Source organism: Sebastes fasciatus, chromosome 12 (genome assembly GCF_043250625.1).
Source record: "Sebastes fasciatus isolate fSebFas1 chromosome 12, fSebFas1.pri, whole genome shotgun sequence".
NCBI lineage: Eukaryota > Metazoa > Chordata > Actinopteri > Perciformes > Sebastidae > Sebastes > Sebastes fasciatus.
In genome coordinates this window covers 9,457,199-9,478,140 of record NC_133806.1, presented here as the reverse complement: position 1 = coordinate 9,478,140, position 20,942 = coordinate 9,457,199, and the positions used below count along the sequence as shown (strand labels likewise).

Genomic DNA, 20,942 nt, shown 5'->3' with positions numbered 1-20,942 from the left:
TATTATATATTAAGAATTTATTTTGGACATATAGCCTTGTAGAGTAGAAATTTAAAGTTGTATCAAATGTAAATACTCCAGTAAAGTACAAGAAACTGAAAATTGTACTTAAGTAAATGTACTTACTAGTTACTTTCCACCACTGTCAATGATATAAACCCTGCAGTATTAAACTTTACATGTCAGGAGGATTACAAATAAACAGCAGGCTTTAACACAACGTTGCACCTCGCCAGTGCCATTACATCTGGTTGAATATCATTTCAGTTTCCTCTTATAAAGGAACAATTTTGCAGCTCCAAAGTAACATGAATAGACATGACTGCACCTGGGGAAAATGCATGAGCGGAGTAAAAAGGTAAAGCATTCCTTGGTTCCTACAGTAAGGTCTCAAGGTCCATCCATTCATCTACATTCAATACAGAATTATTCTTCAAAATGATTTAGTATAGACTTGAAAGCAGACTGCTTCAAAGTTAAAAGTATTTCCTCTTTCATATATTGATTCTTAAGAACTTGTTCATATGTTACAATGGTCTGATTTATAATACAAGTGATGTTGGGAGGTTGTGAGGTTAGGATAAGAATGTAGCTCAAGACGCCTCTATTAAAAATCCAACAGCCTTATTCATTTTTAAAGCAGTGCCCCAGAATGCAGCAGGGCTCTGAGTTCACAGCCAGCCTCTGTGAAGTTTTCAGACACGACTGTGTAATCTGACACCATCTGTGTTCAGGGATCTTTGCTAGTTGAGTGAAACCAGATGTAATTCCCCTGCGTGGAAAAAACAGAAACTCCTCCCCAGACCTGGAGCTCCCGTTGTACTTCCTCAAAATCCAACCCATATAAACTCACACTCTGACCTACTTAGACAGTAGAGGAAGACAGTGTCGCACTCAGAGAACTTCACCAAACTTTGCCTTTTGGACTCAAGGTACAGTGTATTGTTTACTGAGTTTTTCCTTTCAGTTTTGTGAATTCCTTCTCTTGAACAGGGTTAGTCTTAGAGTTGTAAAAATCAGTCTAAAGGGATTCAAATTGAGTAATACTAATGTGTTGCACTAAATTGAAACCAACTCTGTAACTGAAACAGAGTTCTCCTCATTACAGGCACTGCTTTTTCTTTAGTTTGACTCTTAAGACTTCTTTCCTTTGAATGCAGGCTCAGATAAACTCATATAAGTATTTGTGTCAGCTAAGAAAGTAATTAGTGTTAATAGGATTAGGATTAGAGAATGATTTTGACCCAGTTGCACCCTAATAGAAAGAGTTTTGGAAGTCAGCTCTGCGCCTTAACTGGGAGCTGTTTTGACCTCTGCAGAGTTAATGTGGCGTACTCTGGAAAAATACAATGACATGAATTTATTTCTAAAGAACAAAGAAACTACCACAAGGAGAATTTGTATGACTCATACAGCAACACAACACAGTGCACATATTTAGATTAACTATAAATTATTTGCATAGATCATGAAACCCTGCTATTTAAATTTCCGTCAACTCACCCAAGGGTGAAGCCAGACTAGATATAATCAATGTGTGTAGGAAGTAGACAGTGTAAAGAAAGCAACTCAGTTCACACAGCCTCAAAGTTAAAGGAAACCGTTTGTTTACTGCTTTCAGTTTAGTTAACCTTAACAGGTCGACAACCTTTACTGGAAACAATGGACACAAATGCAGATTAGAAGCAGGATGTAATACAAACGAGAGAGAAAAAGGGAAACGCTAATGAATGACAGATGGCAAAAAAAAGCAGAGAGAAGCAAAGGTGGAGAAAAATGTGCAGACTGCTGTGAATTTCGAAGTCTGGAGTTGAAAAAGCAATGAGAAAGTGTCTGAATCCTTGATGAGAAAGCAAGTGAACTTTTCCAACACAACAACAAAAAAGTTGTTTTTTTATTCTGTATCTGGTGTCTGGTACTCATATGTAAACTACTGACAGACGATATTCATTATCTTCAAATTTGATCATGTTTTTGGTCGAAAAAGTTGTTGCATGCCACTGATCTCTGGACAGGATGCAGCTCTTATCTTCATTGTCAGCTTTTGCTGGGTTTCCTTAAAATTCAAAACTAGCATGCTCATTGTCCTCGATGGCACGTGAGTAAAACCATCATGTGACAGTAAAACCAGTCTACAGAAACCCATACAATGTGATGTTTCACTTTATATCCTTTTATTTGTTGTAGTGGCTTTGACTCTCACACCTCTGTATTTGTTGCCCATATTTGATGTATGTAACCTCTTTCAGGATGTTGCAGTGTATATGCGTGTTGCTGCTGGCGGCCTCAGCTCTGAGCCACCTGGATGAAGCCACTCTGGACAACCAGTGGGAATCGTGGAAGATCACACACAGGAGAGAATATAATGGCCTGGTAAGTCTCTGCCAGTGTGTACTGTGTATGAAAGGTTTGACAAACACTCTTATCCCAGAAAAAAAGCTATTTGTTGCACATCACAACCATAACAATATCTAAAACCACCATGATTCCACTTCTTAAAACGTACATCTCTGTAACGGCAATGCTGTTGGTCCCATGACATTTATTATTCAAGTCTCTTATGACTTGCTTTGGGATGTTTGCCTCAACTGGGGAAAATTGCACAACTTGATGCCTGACAGTGAAAAGAAAAGGTCAGAGACAAAGAAAAGTACTAATTTATAAGCTGCATACTTCAATGACTCTGTGTACTCTTGTGGTGACTTCTCGTATTTTATTAACAGACCACGTCTTAACTCAAGTTGGGATTTGCAGAGTTGCAAATTCCTTAAGGATTGCACCTCTTTTTATAGAAGTTCAATCAAAAGTAAGAGCCAAGAAAGGGGGCGCAGTAGAGTGACAGAGGGAAACATCAGACTGACATTAATGGGAAAGGATGTCAAATTTTCATTGTCGCTGGAGTCTCCGTTGTTCTAGAGAAAAAGCGCACCACAGTTGAGTTTAATGAACAATTTCCCTTTTCAATGCCAACCTTCAAAGTCTTTCACCAGAACATTTATTTTGAAAGTGTCAGTAACTTTATCGCCTTAGCTGTGTCTGTATGTGCAAATGTATAGATGTGCATTTATTCAGCTCTTCTTTCTGTCTTTTGGCTTTTTGTGTTCCGTCTTATCTCTCTCTCTGTTCTCTTTGTGCTTCAGTAAATTGCTCAACATGTGGACGTCTTTGTGTTTGACTCACTGTCTGTTTACAGCTGACTCGATTTAACGGTCAGTCAGTTCAGTATGAGTCTCCTCTCTCTCTGCTGACGTCGGTCTGGTGGATATTTATTCGGGAAGATGCATCTGTTGAGAGAACTTTAAACAAAGCAGATCCTCCTCATAGGACTTTTAAGTAACTTGTACTAAATCTCCATTTGACTGGCTTTGTTGTTCTGTTGGTAGTTGTATGTTTGTGGTCTTATTTTTGTCGTTAAATGATTCAAATAGCTCATTATTCCTTTTTATTTCAAAGATGAAAATGGAGTTGGAGGGTTTACTGTTGACTGTAAAATCCAAAAGATAAAAACAGCAAGGTAAATGGTTAGTCCAGATGTGAGAGTTAGATTTTAACCAGACCTCAATGATTTGCAGATATTGTTACAAGTTTGCTGCAGTTTGTTTTGAGAATATTACCAATGTGCAGGAGGTAATTCATGGATTGTTGTTGCTTCAGAAAATCTGTTTGTATCCAAGAGCAACTGCAATGAAGTTGTATCCATTTCATTATATACTGTAGTAAAGTATTCTAAAAGATTTGGTGCTGCCAGTCCACCAAAATGTTAAGATTGTTTAAGTCTAGATACTTCTATTTGTGGTGTCTAAATGGATAATATTATATCATCAGCATACAGACAGCTTTTTGTGATTATTCGTAACAACTGGGACATCTGACATGTTTATGTTTTGGTGTATTGCAGAGGCAATAGGTTAAAAATTAGCAAAGAGAGCTATGGACACCCTTGTCAAGTTCCTTTTGTCATCATGGCAACTGGATTCTTGCAATATAACAAGATCACGCATGAGATCACATGAAAATCCATCTTGTCCAGTTTTCAAGTAATGTATTTGTGTCTGAACTGCAGTGGTTCGGGCCAATCAGCGTCCTGTGAGAAGCTACTGGCATGGTTTAGGTGTGTGTGACGCAACACATAGAGGCAATTAATTCTAAACAACAATGGCGCTACTGAAGAGTTTAGATGCTGCACTAACATCAGTTTTATCAGAACTAAAGAGCATTTCTTCATTGGAGGAAGAGCAAAGAACATCACTGAAGGCTTTTCTCAATGGAAAACATATTTTTGCTCTTCTCCTGACTGGCTTCAGCAAGAGTTTGATTGACAGATGGTTCATCCAATCACCTGCCAAGTGTTTTTGAAAGTACCTGCCCTTTTCCAAACACTTTCCAATGACGGCTTCTCAGATGGTTCAGTGTAACAAACCATCTAGTTCATCAGGTTAAATGTACCTTAATAAATAGGTGAATTAGAGTTGATGAATCCTGTCTCCAATAAACTCAATTTATATAATGGAGACCTACTACTAATTTGTTTTCCCAATTACTTTTTGCAAAGAAACATAATTGCTGCCAGAGTTATTTTCCCTGATGTCTTGTGGAGGTGATTGGAGATGATATGAGGCATACAAAGTGCAGGGGTTCAATGCCAGAGACCGGGGTTTGTAAACTGCAAATCCATTACGGAAGAGATGGTTCTAACTCTGTAATGTTTCCTTATTGTTATGTTCTGCTCTAGTTGAGATCTAATTTATAAGAGCGTCTACATCCCCACCAGTACGATTAGAATAGTAAAACTAATCACAATGTCAATTGTCATCTGTGCTCAAAGCATTTAGGATAACAAACCAGGTCTCTGTTTTTAAAAGAGTAAACTTTCTGGTTTGAGTTTTGTGAGGAAGAAAAGATGCCTGCTCCATCACTAACTTCTGGTAATACAAGAGAAACATACTATCTGTCAAAACAAGATGCAGTACTGACAGATGTGTGTACAGTTTGTCCACAACACACTGCAGCTACTTCCTCTCTACAAGTTACAGTGCTATCTAACATCATTAACTGTAAATCTTTAACACGTATGTTAAAAAATGCCATCGTGTTTTTCTTTTACCAGAAATGCAATAGGCTTTGTACTGCGGGAAACAATGTCAACTGGAAAAACAAGAAATGTTAAGCCAGCACTAGTTGCTCTACTTCCTTGTTTTGGCCCGGAGAAACAAGACAGATGGAGATAGATAACAGAGAACCAAAAGTAAAGCAGGACGTGCACAATGAGAATTTACAGTCGCTTTATCTTTCTCATCCTTAGCCAGTAATTCAGAAAAGTTAATTTCCAAAAGGCTTTAGTAGACCCACTTTTGCCAAACCTTTTTTTTAGCTTGATTAAGGAGGTCATATTAAGTTTAACCAGGCAAATAAAGGCATTTTAACTGGGCTTATCAACTGAAATCACATGGACAAAAATGCCTCATCTTTGCTTGCTAATTTAGGTTTTAATTGAGGTTAAATTAAAGGGGACATATCATGAAAAACTCACTTTTTCAGTGCTTGTGTTCATAAATTTTTTTGTATCTGGAGTGCCTACCAACCCACAAACTGTTAAAATAAGACAACCCAGTCAATCTACATTTGCCTGGATTAGAAAACATGTGATACAACAAGGCAATCAGATTTGGCTGCTTTTCCTATGTTACATCCAAACCCGGTCTCACGGGATGACGTATAAATAGCACGGAATTACACGGACATTCTGCATGTCATGACTACACAGTTTAGCCTTTTTGTGTGTCATTAGGACGCCATGCAAATGTCCACAGTTCGGTTCATGAAAGAAAACCATTAACTTAGGTTCAGGAAAGAAAACCACTTAGGTTAAGGAAAAACATCATGGTTGGGCTTAAAATAAGTACGTAAACTAAGGAAAATACATATGGAAATCAACATAACACAACGTAACATATAGCGCCCACTGCTTGAGAACTACCTTTGTAAAGGTGCACCATATTTTTCTCGCAAGCCAATCAGAACAGACTGGGCTTTTTCATGAGGGGAGCTTAAGGAGACAGGCGCTTAAACGGAGCGTTTCAGACAGAGGGTGAATACAGGTATATTCAGACAGACACTATATGAGAAAATATGTTTTTTGAGCATTAAACATGTTCTAGTAGAAACCCTACATAAAAGTATGAACCTGGAAGTGAGCATGACATGTGACCTTTAAGCCATTAGTTTTGATATCGTATTGTATTGCATATAGCAGTCAGCTGGTGTCATAAATTTCCAACAGTGGAAACTCAATAAAATTCCAACAATGGAAACTCCTCTCACCTGACACTCTATATTTTACCCTCCTTTCTCAGTTTCCCCGTCACAAAAAATCCCCAGTCATCTTTTTTTTATGATTTTGTTGTAGCTCCTGGCTGCGAAGGAGGAAGAAAATGTGGTTTAGTTGGTGTTAAACCAGAGCAGACTACAGATTTACTTCTTGTTCGCTCACTGAGCATCTGTTACTGTATGCCTCCGCTCTTCACCCCTGGCTAGAGGTCACCACTCCACAGCTGTGGACTATGTGTGTTTGTGTCTGTCTGTGTGTGTGTGTGTGTGTGTGTGTGTGTGTGTGCACAGATGCATGTGTGCACTTTATCTACAGTGCTTAGAGAGTTCATGTACAGTATGAGAGATTGTGTGCTTTGTTGTTTTTATCTGCATGTATTTATTTGAATGTATGTGTTCATGTAGTCATTATCTTGATATAATGTGTACAATGTGTGTGTCAGCAGAAAACACAGTGCAGCTCGCTCTCTTTTTCTCTCGTGGTGATTTCAATCAGTATTCCTCCAACAGTCCCTCTAATTCAACCCTCCTTGAACTGACATCACTGTAATAGAATCAAAGTCTCCTCGCATCATTTGCATTTTCCATTACTGGAATGGCTATCAAGATAGAAATAATCATTATAGTTATGCTAATGGTTGTTAAGACCACGAATACTAAGTAGAGCATGGATGTTTTTTAGGTAACCAACCAAGCACTTGGCTGTATCTCATTCCCATATTGTGTCGGACGAAATGCAAATCAGTCTCTTACTTAATAGACACATACAGTGGTGGTGAGATGTAAATATTCTAAAAAATAAAGGATAAAGCAATATTTTAATGCAAATTACAATTGCATTGGACAGTTATGTTGCTGTATAAGCTGTACTGGGGAAGATTGTTATGTGGCCGTGCACTGGTTTAATTGGCCTAATTAATGAAATGGGGCTTTAACACAGACAAGCTTCCTTCCTTTGCTAATTAAAACGTAAATTTGCCCTATTTGCTCAGATTAATTTCTTGAAGCTGTCAGGTGTTAACACAGGAATATTGAAATATAGGTGATTGAAGAATCTGCATATGTTATGACCTCCTTATGATAGCTCAGGTGAAATAAATGCCTCTTTCGCTGTGACCCTGTTGAGGGATTTTATATTTCTAGACGTAATAAATGTTTCCAAATGTTGACAATCAATGCAGACTTTTATTGTCTGAATTTGGAAGACACAACCAGCCCCCAATATCCCACAATCCTTTGTACGTCACGCAGTTTGTGTCCAGTTTCTGCTTTGACTCAAAAAGTGACACATTGCACTTGTTTGTTTCAGGATGAGGAGGGGATTCGCAGGGCCATCTGGGAGAAGAATGCACGTATGATTGAAGCCCACAACCAGGAGGCAGAACTGGGCATGCACTCCTACGAGCTGGGGATGAACCACTTGGGCGACATGGTGAGTCTGAAGCAGTCTCGCAAGTTTGAGGCCCCATTTCAATTTGCTGTATTATGCTGTAGGGTGTCATCGTGGAAGACAAACGACTCTATCTGTAGGACTCTGCTTCACAAGGTCTTATCATTCTTTAGCCTTCTCTTGTGTACTTTGACATCATCTACAACACGCTCTGTGATGCTACAGATATGATGGTTTTTGACATTTCTGCTCCCAGAAGTCTATTTCTGGCCTCTCCTACCTGATTACCTTTGCATGCCATTCAAGTGAAAAAACGCAAGCTGTGATTGATTGATGTTCAAGGTAGACCCTGACATGTTTATGACCAAATCCTGGCACTATAATCAGCTAATTTGACATAGTAGCCATGTTGAAAGACATGAATTTCATGAAGTATATGGAACACTAGTATCAACTGACAGCAAGATGCACGGTATCCAATGACAGAGACCAGTTTTTTAAATTGTCCAGTTTGTTTCCGTAACTTTTCAGTTATAGTTTCGACTTAATCACCAAATCAAATCACCATGATATCAGTGGCTCAGGTTAATGAAGTAAAAAAATACCAACTGTCATGTGGTGGAACCGTTGCAGCTGCACAGGGGCCCACGTAGGACAACACATTTTTTGCAAGTTCATTATTGTAGCTCGGCCCTCTTGCGCATCAACCTTTTCAGAGTCTTCTAGATTAGCATTGATAAATTTGGCGCTTTGGCTGCTGTCTATGGTGCTGATCAGCAACCTGATCTCATGGGAAGGAATATAAATAGCACGACATTTTAAGGAGATTCCGCGTGTCATGATAATGCATTTAAGGCTTTTTGTTTGTCTTTTATACACCACGGGGTTAACATTGTGAAACAGCTTTTCGCGTAACATTTAGCGCCACACCGTTACCACGATTATGTTTAGGCAACAAAACTACGGTAACGGCAGCAGTTAGGTTTACGCAACAAAACGAGTGGCTCTTCGGCTGCTGTCCGTAGTGCTGAGGCTTGTGGTTTGCAGGATGGGAGCTGCACGGTGACATAGCAATTGTCTGCACCGGGACCAATCTCAACTACGCTGCTGCATGTACTGTATGACAAAGATAAACGTCACATCAGTTTGCTTGACTAAAACGATTAATTGATTATGAAAATAGTTGCCAATAAATTCGTGGCCAATCGACTAATCATTGCAGCTCTAGATGATCAATCAGCTTTGACCTATTTTCAGCTACAGTCTGAGATACGGCTGCCATTAGCAACTGGAGCAAGTGACAATTGATCCGTTATTTGTGAAAATCCTGTTTTTGTAGTGAAACCAGCTCCTAAGTGTCAGAGATTCATATTCTCCTCAGCAGTTTTGGCGTTTAGCTGCTGTCATCTCTGGTTTTTGCTTCACTTGTGCATGCTGTGAGCCCGTTGAGGTGAAACACAATGGAGTCCTTAAATCAGCGTCAGAGTCAGTGACATGTGTGTGTCAGAGCGGGTCATGACTGATGTTTTTTTCTGCATCAATATGCCGGCTGTAACAAGCTGTAAATCAAAAATGGGTGGAAAGCAATTTGCGTAAAAAAAAACAGCATGCCAGTGGTTGGGCTCATTTATTAGTGACAGGAACATGTATACAGATCCACGAATCCTGGATGAATTTCATGTTTATGTAGAAACAGGTGGCCGGGAAATTAAGGATGTGTTTCCATTTTCATATTAAAGCTCTTAAGTGAAATGAAAGAAATGACCAGATGGTCTGTATTTCTTCCCGTAATGATCTCTCTGTTTGCATACTGAGCTGTAATGAAAGCACCGGGGGATTATGATAATAATAATAATAATAATAAATGGCAGGATATTTTTTAAATAATTGCTTATTGTATAATCAGCAATCACTTATTTCAATTCCTCTTTTGCTCTTATCCGCCTTGTCTTCTTCTTCTTTTATGTCATTGTTTTGTAAATCTTTTTTTACGTGCACTTTTATGACCCTCTGGTGTCCCTTTTTGACATTGGTACAGTACACAAAATGACATCTCACTTCGGAGTAAACTGTAAAACCCATCTCTTCATGAAATTGTTTTCATCCTCCGTCACCCTGCTGAATCAAATCCTCCCCCAGCCGTATCTTCTTTTACTTGTTCTTGTCTTAAGTCTAAAAATAAATCCCCTCTACCCTTCTTCTCTTGTTCCCGTCCCAACACATTTCTATCTCACAAGATTATTCCAGGAACTAAGGAAAGCTTCATACCATCTATTGTCAGAGAGTGATAAAACCTGTAACCCTTAACTTGTTTTTGATCAAGAAACTCTGCCTGCTGTTGCACTCTTCTTTTTTCCGAAGGAGAGCAGGAAAAGAAACATCCCTGAAACCTGAACCATGATGTAAAATGTTAACTGTGTGTGTCTGTTCATGCAGACGTCCGAGGAAGTGTCCGAGAAGATGACCGGCCTGCAGGTCCCCGTGAACAGGGAGCCCGGCTTCACCATGGAGGTGGACCCAAGGGTGTCTAAGCTTCCCAAAACTCTTGACTACCGCAAGATGGGCATGGTGACTCCAGTGAAGAACCAGGTCAGAGGTCATCTAGTACACATCTCAACCCTTGTAGTAAAAACTGCACAAACTGTGATTCAACTTATTGCATATCCAGTTCATGGGAGCTTTAAGGTGTGGTTGTTTTTTGGGCGGCTTTCTGGGGAACTATTCTGCAGCACATGAAACGATGTAGTTTTTAGTTTGTAGTTTTTGTCCTCATCTTTGAAGACGCCTCTTGTAAAAACTAAATATACTATTTGAAATCATTTTCTGTTTAACAAGAGAAAAGACCTCAAGGATGAAGACAAACTAGGTTTGTGTGGTGAATGCACGAATGCTTAACTTCTCGACCTCCGATAAAGATCAGAGCAAAGCGGCCTCCATAAGCTGATTCTTGTCCTGTTGAATCCTGTTCAGGTAGCTATAATGAAAGCCAAGTTAATGAATGTTCAGGGAAGTGGAAGAAACGTCAAACCTCATTACCCTCTGGAAACATGACGACCAAACAAATCATAAGAATGAAAGTAAGGACGGAGTTTGTGTAATAGACCAACAGGTCCAACAGGTCCAGCATGATCAAGAGCTGATTATAACATGATACAATAAATACACCACAGTAAGCACAGCAACTAAAACAGACCTGGGACATGAGAGGACATCGGACTCAGACTGAAACTATGTATCACAGTTCCTAAGTATCAAAACAGGAAGAGTGTCTCACAGTGGAGGAATTTATGTATTTTTGTAGCTGTCATATTCCTGTCAGTAGTTTTCAGACAAGGAAGAAATCTACCGATAGATGTTCTGTTGGATTTTAGGCGTGTGATGGTGTTTGTTTGAGTGCTTCGGGGGAAACAAAAAAACTTCCCAAGGCTGGTTCCAGGCAAAATGCTGAAAAGGAAACACAAGGCTTCGTTGATTTCTGTGGGGAAATGTGGCTGTTACAGACAGAAGCAAAAATAACGACATCAGACGGGAACTTATAAAGAAAACAACCCAGTAGTTTCTGCAAACCACGGGATAGGCTATGTTGAATGTCGACGTTTCTGAACTAAAATCAGGTTTCATAAATACGTTTCATATCAGACTCGTATCACGCTCGTAAAAATGCACAATGCCATGTGGTTAACGTTGTGAAACGATTGGTTAGGTTTAGGCAATAAAGCTACTTAGTTATGTTTAGAAACATGACACAATCGTAACAACATTTACTAGCGTAAATAAATAACAACCGCTCTTAGAGGACTTTCTTATGTAATGTTACGTAACAAGAGTAACCTTCCCATGGGACACAAACAGCGGTCTCATAGGTGAAAGTCCTGTGTTTGTTTGACCCATCCACCCCGAAGGAACCAAACTCATATACTAACTTGTCACGAAGGAGGCTAAATAACTCTCCAAACTTACGCAACATTTTTGAAAGGAAAAGCCGGCATGTCTATTTTCAAAGGCCTCTCACCTCAACAGCTCACAGCTGTTGTTGCCTGTTGGGCTTGAGTTTGCCATGTTATGATTTGAGCATATTATTTATGCTAAATGCAGTACCTGTGAAGGTTTCTGGACAATATTCATCATTGTTTTGTGTTGTGAAATTGATTTCCAATAATAAATATGTACATACATTTGCATAAAGCAGCATATTTGCCCTCTACCATGTTGATAAGAGTATTAAATACTTGACAAATCTCCCTTTAAGGTACATTTCGAACAGATTAAAAATGTGCGATTAATTTGGGATTAATCACCATTAACTATGGACAATCATGAGATTAATCGCGATTAAATATGTTTAGCCCTAAATATTATATAAGAAATACAGTATGTATCTTGAGCAAGTGTTTATTACCTGAACATGATAGAAGTCTATTGTGCAAATAATAAAATAATACTGCCCAATTATGAAAACACAATTATTATATTGATTTTTCAGCCTTTATCTTCAGGTTATTTATTCTATTGGTCTTATGAAATCCTTGAAAAGATGAGTACATGAGCAAGGTCTTCACCCAACAGCAAAAAGGCTTTTTATTTTTCGTTAATTTGAATGAAAATATTCAAAACATCCTCAAAACATGTGTGAGTGGTGCCGTGGCACTCTCCAGAGAGCAGCATGTGACCTCTGAGAGGCTGAATGAGATGATGAGTATGTGGTATTTTGTAACCATGAAAAAAAGGGAGAAAAGCCCTCAGAAAATACCTGGAAACATCCTCCAGTTTCAACCTTCCTTCATGCTCCAGAAAACGGAAGCACACGATTCCAGTTAGTAACCTGCTGGAGGAAAACCGCCTGTTCTCACTCGCTAATGGACTTTGAAAACAAAAGAATGGGTTAGGTTATTAAATGTAATTAGTCATTATGAGGGGATTGGACAGCCGGGCCTTATTTATGTAAACAAGGGTTGAGCAGAATAGGAAGTAGATAGATTGAAATATGGTGTACATCTGTGCTTTCTGCTAGCAGGCAGATTAGCAGCAGAAGGATGTGATGTTATCTAATGAACTCCAGAGCTGGAACTGAAGCACTGAAGGCTCAGCAGGGTTCATAATTAATTTTCAATGTCATTTTTTCATTTGCTGTTTAGTTTTGACTTAATATATAATGTTACTTTTTGTGCTGTTGTTGTTGTTTTTTTAGTTTAATTGACTTTAAGATCTAGTTTTAGTGTTTCTGGCAAACAAAAACAGTCTTTTTTATATTTTTCTAGTGCAAATATAATTTTTTTTGTACATTTATTTACTTCATATTAGTATCCATATCATCGGTCTGGATTTTTCTTCTTTTTTTTTTAACCCTGCACCAAAAAACAAAGGACAAAGATGAGAACATAGATAGATTTTTGGGGGGATTATTTTTAGAGGTAATCAGAAAAAGAAAAAAAAAATGTAAAAGCACACTTTTTATTTTTATTTCAATTAGATCATGGTTCAAGATGCTTTGTTTTAGTATTTTAGTGTAAATAGATATGAAATATATAATAATAGGCAAAAAAACAAAAAGATGAAAACTCCAAACATTCCAGAAAACTGTAATTTGAGATGTTATATTTTTCATTTTCATTTTAACCGCAATTATGTGGAGGACACCCTCGCCCTCTGCTGGGTGGAAATCAACCTGCAGCTATAAACAGGATTTATTGAGCTGCTTCCTGAACTGTTCATGAATTATGCAGCAGTCTGACTTCACTCTGTGCATACTAACAGCTCTGCTGCTTCCTCCCCTACAGAAGCATGATGACTGAATTGTGTCTTGATGTTTTTGTCTGTTTGAGGCAGATTTCAGTTCTACTCAGAGCTCAAAGCCACATTCAGAACATCCTCCAGTGACATGATGAGATTACGTTCTCAGTGTTTTCCTTGAGGAGGAGCAGCAGAGGTGTTTTAACTCAAAGCCGGGCGAGGATTTATAGTCAGACAACGACTCTGAAGGTGTTTTACTACTTCAAGACTGAGAGAGCATGAGTGGCTCTGTTCTCCAGCACAGGACAGAGAGGAACACAGCTTTAACATCTGGATTTCATAACTCTATTTGTCAGATGTGAAATGAGAGGATTTTTTTTCATGAAAATAGCTGCTGAAATATTGGTTTATATTAGACTTTGGGTAGGTCAGGGGGATGTAGGTGTACCTATCGTTAAATACACTACATGGCTAATTGTATACACACCTGAACATTACACCAGATGTTGATCCTGGCTGCAGGGATTTGCTCTCATTTAGCCACAGAGCGTTAAAGTGAGGTCCGACACTGATGTTGGGTGATCAGGTCATCCCAAAAGGTGCTGGATGGTTGAAGTTTTGGGATCTGTGCAGGCCAGTCAAGTTCTTCCAGACCTTTATGGAGCTGGCTTTGTTTACGGAGACACTGTCATGTTGAAGCAGGAAAGGGGCAAATACAAACACAAAGTTGGAAGAACACTGTGGTTTCTTTTCTGCTTGTGCCCTCGGGTGTACATCATGTATGTCTAACAATGTCAGTACTTGCCTTCAAAACGTTATTCCTAATCTGCTTGAGTTAATTTAACATCCATATGGACATTTTATATGATGATATGATATGACCATAGCACAGGTTTTTAATCGTTGAACACAATATCAGTGCCATGCACCACTCCACTACCATTCGCAATAGTGACATTGTTCGGTACAACAAACAGAAATGTCTTTTGAATCAAAGTTGTCAAAGTCTGCCTCTCAGTGGACAGACAGGAGAAGACACTCGTGTCTCATTTATCAGTTTGATTTCCCTCAGGCTGATGAGGGATAATGCTCTTTTCGTTATTACTGATAATCTGTAAATTACTTTCTCAATTAATGTGATCTATAAAGTGTCAAAAAATACAGAAACAAAACAATTTCCTAAAGCCCTTCCTTTAGGCCTACAAACAATTCAGAACCCAAAGATATGTTGTTTAATCTCACATATTATGACAAAAAAAAATTTGCAAATCTTCACAGATGAGAAGCTGGAACAATGTTTGTCATTTTTTCACTATGGACTCTGCAAACTTGATTTTCTGTTTGGTCATACTTTTCTTCTTCTGTGATTTAGAGAAATACCTGCCTGCCTGGATAGTAATAAACTTATTCATATTTTATACCAATATCCAACCATGTGCACCTTCTAGTAGAGAACATTTTTTCAGTTTATTATTTATCTCTCACTGTCTGCTTGGCTGTTATCAGCGAGGCTTTAACAGGGGCTGTGTGCATATCATCAAACTCAAACCACCTCACTCTCCTGACAGGGTTCCTGTGGCTCCTGTTGGGCCTTCAGTTCGGCCGGGGCCCTCGAGGGCCAGCTGGCCAACAAGACGGGTAAGCTGGTGGACCTCAGTCCCCAGAACCTGGTGGACTGCGTCACAGAGAATGACGGCTGCGGAGGAGGATACATGACCAACGCCTTCCATTACGTGCAGGTCAATGGAGGCATTGACTCTGAGGAGGCCTACCCGTACGTCGGAGAGGTAAGAAATATCATATTAATCCTAAACGTTCTCCTCAGTGGGTCAAAGTCTTACCCAAACAAACTTTGAGTCATCTTAGTAAAGTATCATATGTCCTCAGACTGAGCTAAAGCATCCACACAGGAACTGTCCACCACATCCTTGAATGTTTCGTTTCTCTTTCCTGTCATGGGTTGTAACACTTGTTATTTTACTGTTGTTGGTGTGACATCCTGTTATGTGGCCATAAACCACAACTAGAACCAGTTTCAATGCCAAGCCAAAGGTTTCCAACTCTGACACTGTGGGCACAAAAGAGACAACTGTTACAAACTATTGTTCATGTGCAACATGAAATCTTAAGGGATTTTTTCCACTCCTAATATGATTTGTTTTACTTCTATTTGGGGGATAATCTTGCTTTAAGACAGGGAACAAGAAATATAAAGTTGTCATGGACTTAGTTAGCTGTTGAGGTGCTTATGAACAACAGATTTTGATGGTCAAATCAAAGCAGCAGAAGCTGAGTTATCCTGACCTTTAGACCCAAGAGTCCCCAAAAACCACACCCTGTCCACCTGTAACAAAATTTGTTTAAACCCATACAAAAATCAAAGTTTTACAAAGGACAACAGATGATGTCATTTATAGAGTCAGGTAGGTTAGCTATTTCTCCCCTATTCCAGTCTTTATGCTAAGCTAAGCTAAGTGGTTGCTGACTTGACCTTCATATTGAACGTACAAGCATGAGAAAACTACTAAGTCTATTTCTCAAGAAAACCCAGTATTCGTGCAAAAAAATTAAAATGACGACAACTTCCAGAAATCGACTGAGCTGCAGACAGACTGAAACCAAAGTGGTCAGTGGTTCCTCATTTGGCTGACACGATGTCACACTCACAATCACGTTTCAACACACAGCGAAAAAACACAGTCATACCCTTTATTTAATTCTGACCTTTAAGCAGCAGCAATTGACTGAATGGAGGTGGTTTTTCAGAAATGATGAGGTGGAAACTCTTCCATTGGCTTACAAAGCAAACACAGTTTCTTCTTTAGTCATCTATTAGTGCAATAAGGAAGTACAACTGCTTGTTAATGATTAAAGGCTGCAGTCTCACTATTGACTGTAGGAATTTAGCGAGGCTGTGATCAGACGCATGAAATCACATGAAGTGTGCATGTGACAGTAAGACCGCAATAAGTTTGGGTGCACAGGACTGCAACTAACAATTATTTCCATTATCAATTTATCCGACAATTTTCTTTTTTTGTTTGTTTTGTTAATCTATTATTCATTTGTTCCATAAAACCTCAGAAAACAGAGTAAAAATTCCCATCACAATTTACCAATGTGACATCATCAAATATCCGAACATCATTACAAAACCCCAGAGATATTCAATATATTGCAATGTACAAGGTACGAGGAAAAGCTACACATTTAAGAACCTGGAACGATCAAATGTTTGCCATTCTTGTTAAAAAAATAACCTGAACAATTAAGTGTTTTATTAAATTTTCTGTTGATCAACTAATTGATTAATCAACTTTTTTTGCAGCTATGCATTTCCTTTTGTCTAAAGTATCTTAAAACATTCAGGTCTGTGACCATGACCATGCGGTGTACTAAGGATTTCTGTGTTGAGGGCGCTGTTATTTGGGGTTGCAAACATGCAAACAGCTTCTTTCAGCTTGAATTTGCTCTAAACATAGTTTTTATCCTTAGAGAATACAGGAATCTGAAACAAATTTTTTCAACACGTTGCTCCTCCTTTGGGTTTTGTTCAGGACCAGCCTTGCCGCTACAATTCAACAGGCATGGCAGCCCAGTGCAAAGGTTACAAGGAGGTCCCAGTGGGTGACGAACACGCGCTGGCTGTCGCGCTGTTTAAAGCGGGTCCAGTCTCTGTGGGCATCGACGCCACGCTGAGCACCTTCCAGTTCTACCAGAGAGGTCAGTAATGTATGCAAACAGCAGACAAACTGATTATGATGTAACACAACACAACATTTTACAGAAATGTGTTGTGGAAAAGGACATTTTCTATCTTACCTGTGGTTTAGTACATTTTTGCCCTTTAAATATTTTTTAAATCATTCCCTTTTTCTAAGGACCTCTCAGACATTCACTCTGTGATAAAACAGGAGTAACAGCAAGTGTGTTTTAATTATACAGGTCCCAGGCATGGGCATGTTTATTTAAATAAGAGGTCAGTAAATAATGATTGCAACTGCGATCTGATTTTATGCTGCACACGGCATGAGTAGTTTTGCACACAGCAGCAGGGCACAGAGAGAGAAGTTGGTGAACTTGCTGAGGTGTGCAGCTTGTCGCCTGCAGCTCTTCGTCTAACAGATCACTGTGGCTGCCCCGTCTTCTTCCATCACTCCCTGACGGATCTCAATCTGGTCCACTGACAGAAAAAAATGACCAACATGACCGTTGTCTTGTTTTGTGGATGTATTTTTGATGAACGATCGGGGTTAGCTCTCAATGAATATTAAACCAGAGTGGAAATGGCGTACTCCGCCACTACCAATAAAAGCTATTATATAGGGATATAATTACTGAATGTAGATGCATTGAATTGCTATTGCAGGATAATATGCAGACCATAAGTCGTATAAAAAATGTACTTGATTATACTCCTTATTATACCACGTAACTTTTAATAACGGCCGCTCCTTAGGCTACAAGGCTACATCACTGGCTCTACACAATGCTCATTGTAATGAAACGTCAGCATACAAAAGACAAAAAAATTTACACAAACAACGTATCCGTGGTTTGTAGAAACATGGTACATTTTTTCTTGCCGACTGGGCGTTTTCTTGCTGGCAGTGTGGACAGGGCTTTAAAACAGAATTTAGGTTTTCATGTTTGGAAAATAAGCTTATTGAACTATCTATCTAACTGTCTAACTATCAGATTTCATAAATTGATTTTCAAAAAGGGAAATCAACCTACAAACTGTATGAGCTGCACTTCCAGCTCAGAATGTCTCACTCACTCACTCTTCCTCTACGCCATCATGTGCCCAGGTGTTTACTACGACCGCAACTGTAACAAAGACGACATCAATCACGCCGTGCTGGCAGTGGGCTTTGGAGTGAACACCAAGGGGAAGAAATTCTGGATCGTCAAGAACAGGTGGGACACATCACCTGTCTGAGCGGCATCAGGTGGTTCATAAGGCCGCCAAAATGAAACGACAGGTTGTTTGTTAGCGTAGCGTTGATTTGATGCCTTCTGTCGGCCGTGTTGGTGACAAACTATTGAGCTGAAATGCCGTTTGACCCTTGGCGATGCTCAACAACTCTCATGTGTCTTTCTTTCCATCTCATCTTTTGTCTTTTTTTTTCTGACAGCTGGGGCGAGGAATGGGGCAAGAAGGGCTTCATCATGATGGCACGTAACCGCGGCAACCTCTGCGGCATCGCCAACCTCGCCAGCTACCCCGTCATGTGAAGAGGATGAAGTGGCTTTGCTTGGACTACTACGCAAAATAATACACTCGAAAATGTACGCAGAGTTCATTCCAACATGTCAGCAACCACTACAGACAATAACAGAAGATTTGTGTTTACGCAGGTTTTTCACACAGCAAACATTACAGTACCATACAATAAACAGAAATTCAACTTGGACTCTTTTGGAATGAACTTCATCCAGTGATGAAAAAGGGCTAAATGTTACGTGAAGACTTGGATTCCCGTGTCCTTAAAAAATGTCTGACGAGGACGTCTGGTTATCTTGAGTTATTTGAAGCACTTTGAACCCACTAAGATTTTTCAGTTTTATCTTCAAACCAGCAGACCTCCACTGTAAACAGATTCAGTACCTCCAAGGCATGGTGTTAGTAACCCTACACCAGAACACAGGTTGGTTTGGTGCCAAAGTGCCAAGTTAAATCTACAAACCTACCAGGCAGTACAACCATTTCACAGTAATTAGCCGGAAGTCGGCGACAGTTTCAGTCCCTTTAGCTTTAATCACAGTTTGTGTGAGAACTAACAGAGTTTCAATTCATTGTGACAGGAAACATTGCTGGGCGATGGGAGTTCCTCCTGTCCTGTCGACGCAGAGACAGTTCTTTTAAAATCGTAACAAGTTTTTCTCTTGATTGACTTTTTGTTGTTGTTGTTGTTGTATTCAGCACTTTTCTGATGATCAAACTGTAAACTGATGTTTTCTATGAATAAAGGTTTCATTTTGAAGTTAAATGCATCATTTGGATTCTTCATTCTAATCCGAAGAAACAGGAAAAGAGCACAACTGATGTAAAGTTTAGCAAATAAACTACAGTGTTTAAGTAACATCATGTGATGTGAATTTGTAAATTCAGAGCAGATTGCCTCCACACAGAGAGGGAGAGTGACTTCATTCTCTGCTCAGGTAGACATTACTCCTCTATATCTTTACATATCTAATAGTTGTTTGCTGCTATATTAAATGTCTTACTGATAATATTTTTACGTAAATGAATATTTAAAAAAAAAAAAAAATACCTCCACAGAATGAATGTTTTTTTTTTTTTCTAGGAATATCTGACGTTCGGTTCTTACTTCTAACAAGCCTAGTAAGCCAATAGTAAAAGTATGTTGGTATCATGTGGTATCTTTGGCCAAGTCACAAATGGCCCTCTGACAAAAAACACGGCTGCTGCTTGTCTTGTGTTGAAAAGTTACATCTCTGGTCAGGTAGTGCAGCACAGAACATACAGTATGTTCAAGTAATAAACAAACAAAACATATTAAGAACATATGGGATTGTTTTTGACTATTATATTATTTAATGTGTTGTATTAGCTTTCTTTTAGCTCTACATTTCAGTGAAGAGTTTCAGTTTTTCCATTTGAAAATAAAAATAAATTCCCCTGTAAGAATAGACATTTTGGCATAAATTTATTGAATAGTGAAACAAAATATCAGCTATCAGGTCCTAAAAAAACTAAAAGATATTTGTCAATTTACACAGTTAAAAAATAATCCAAAATAATATACATTATAACATGCTGTTGTATCAAACTGTGTATAGTGTAACTATGTGGTACAAAGCATATCATTTAAATACAATCTCTTACACAATTTGTATGTCAGGGGTCATATCTTAGTCCTATTGATTTAGTAGCAGAATGGGTTTATCTATCCGTCCACCCAACATTTTGGTTCAGCAACCTCAGCAACATCTGGCAGACCGCCACGCGGTGTGGTGACCTTTGATCCGGCCTCCAGGTCACAGGTCACAACCACCTCTTGACCCACACTTTGCTCCAGAACCACACACATCCCTGCAATTATCAACTACGGTTGCAGCGCAGTCATGATCCCAAACGATGAATCCTAACAAGTTTAGTGACCTCCCTGACCTTCCTATTTGCACCGACAAACCAAAAATGTACTTCTACATGGTGGTGCAAACATATTCAGAAATTTCCCCACTGGAGGAATGTTTTTCATTTCCATTTTTTCCACCCTCAGGACAAATTGTCAACTTCGGTTACCTCAGGTTATCTCATAATCTCACTCACCTAAAATAACTTTTGACAGAACATTGTATCCTGTTAAAGCTGTGGTGGGTATAGAACCGGAGCAAAGATGATTAAAAAAAGTAATTTTTATAAAATCCGTCACTATATCCTGACAGTAGTGCATGAAACAGGTAATCTGAAAAGAAAAATCATATGCCTCAGTATCCTCCGGTGCTCCTAATGGCATCTGCAAGA

The 20,942-nt window shown here is 39.0% G+C and overlaps 1 protein-coding gene across 1 annotated transcript; it reads left to right on the top strand.

The window, feature by feature from the left end:
• Positions 1-802: 802 nt before the first annotated feature.
• On the top strand, positions 803-19,440 carry ctsk (cathepsin K). The gene is made up of 8 exons (XM_074653031.1): positions 803-932; positions 2,250-2,373; positions 7,637-7,759; positions 10,154-10,306; positions 15,016-15,234; positions 17,005-17,170; positions 18,259-18,367; positions 18,586-19,440. Exons 2-8 carry the CDS (start codon positions 2,251-2,253, stop codon positions 18,683-18,685), a joined length of 993 nt encoding a protein of 330 aa, XP_074509132.1. The 5' UTR covers positions 803-932; position 2,250; the 3' UTR covers positions 18,686-19,440.
• The last annotated feature ends 1,502 nt before the right edge of the window (positions 19,441-20,942 follow it).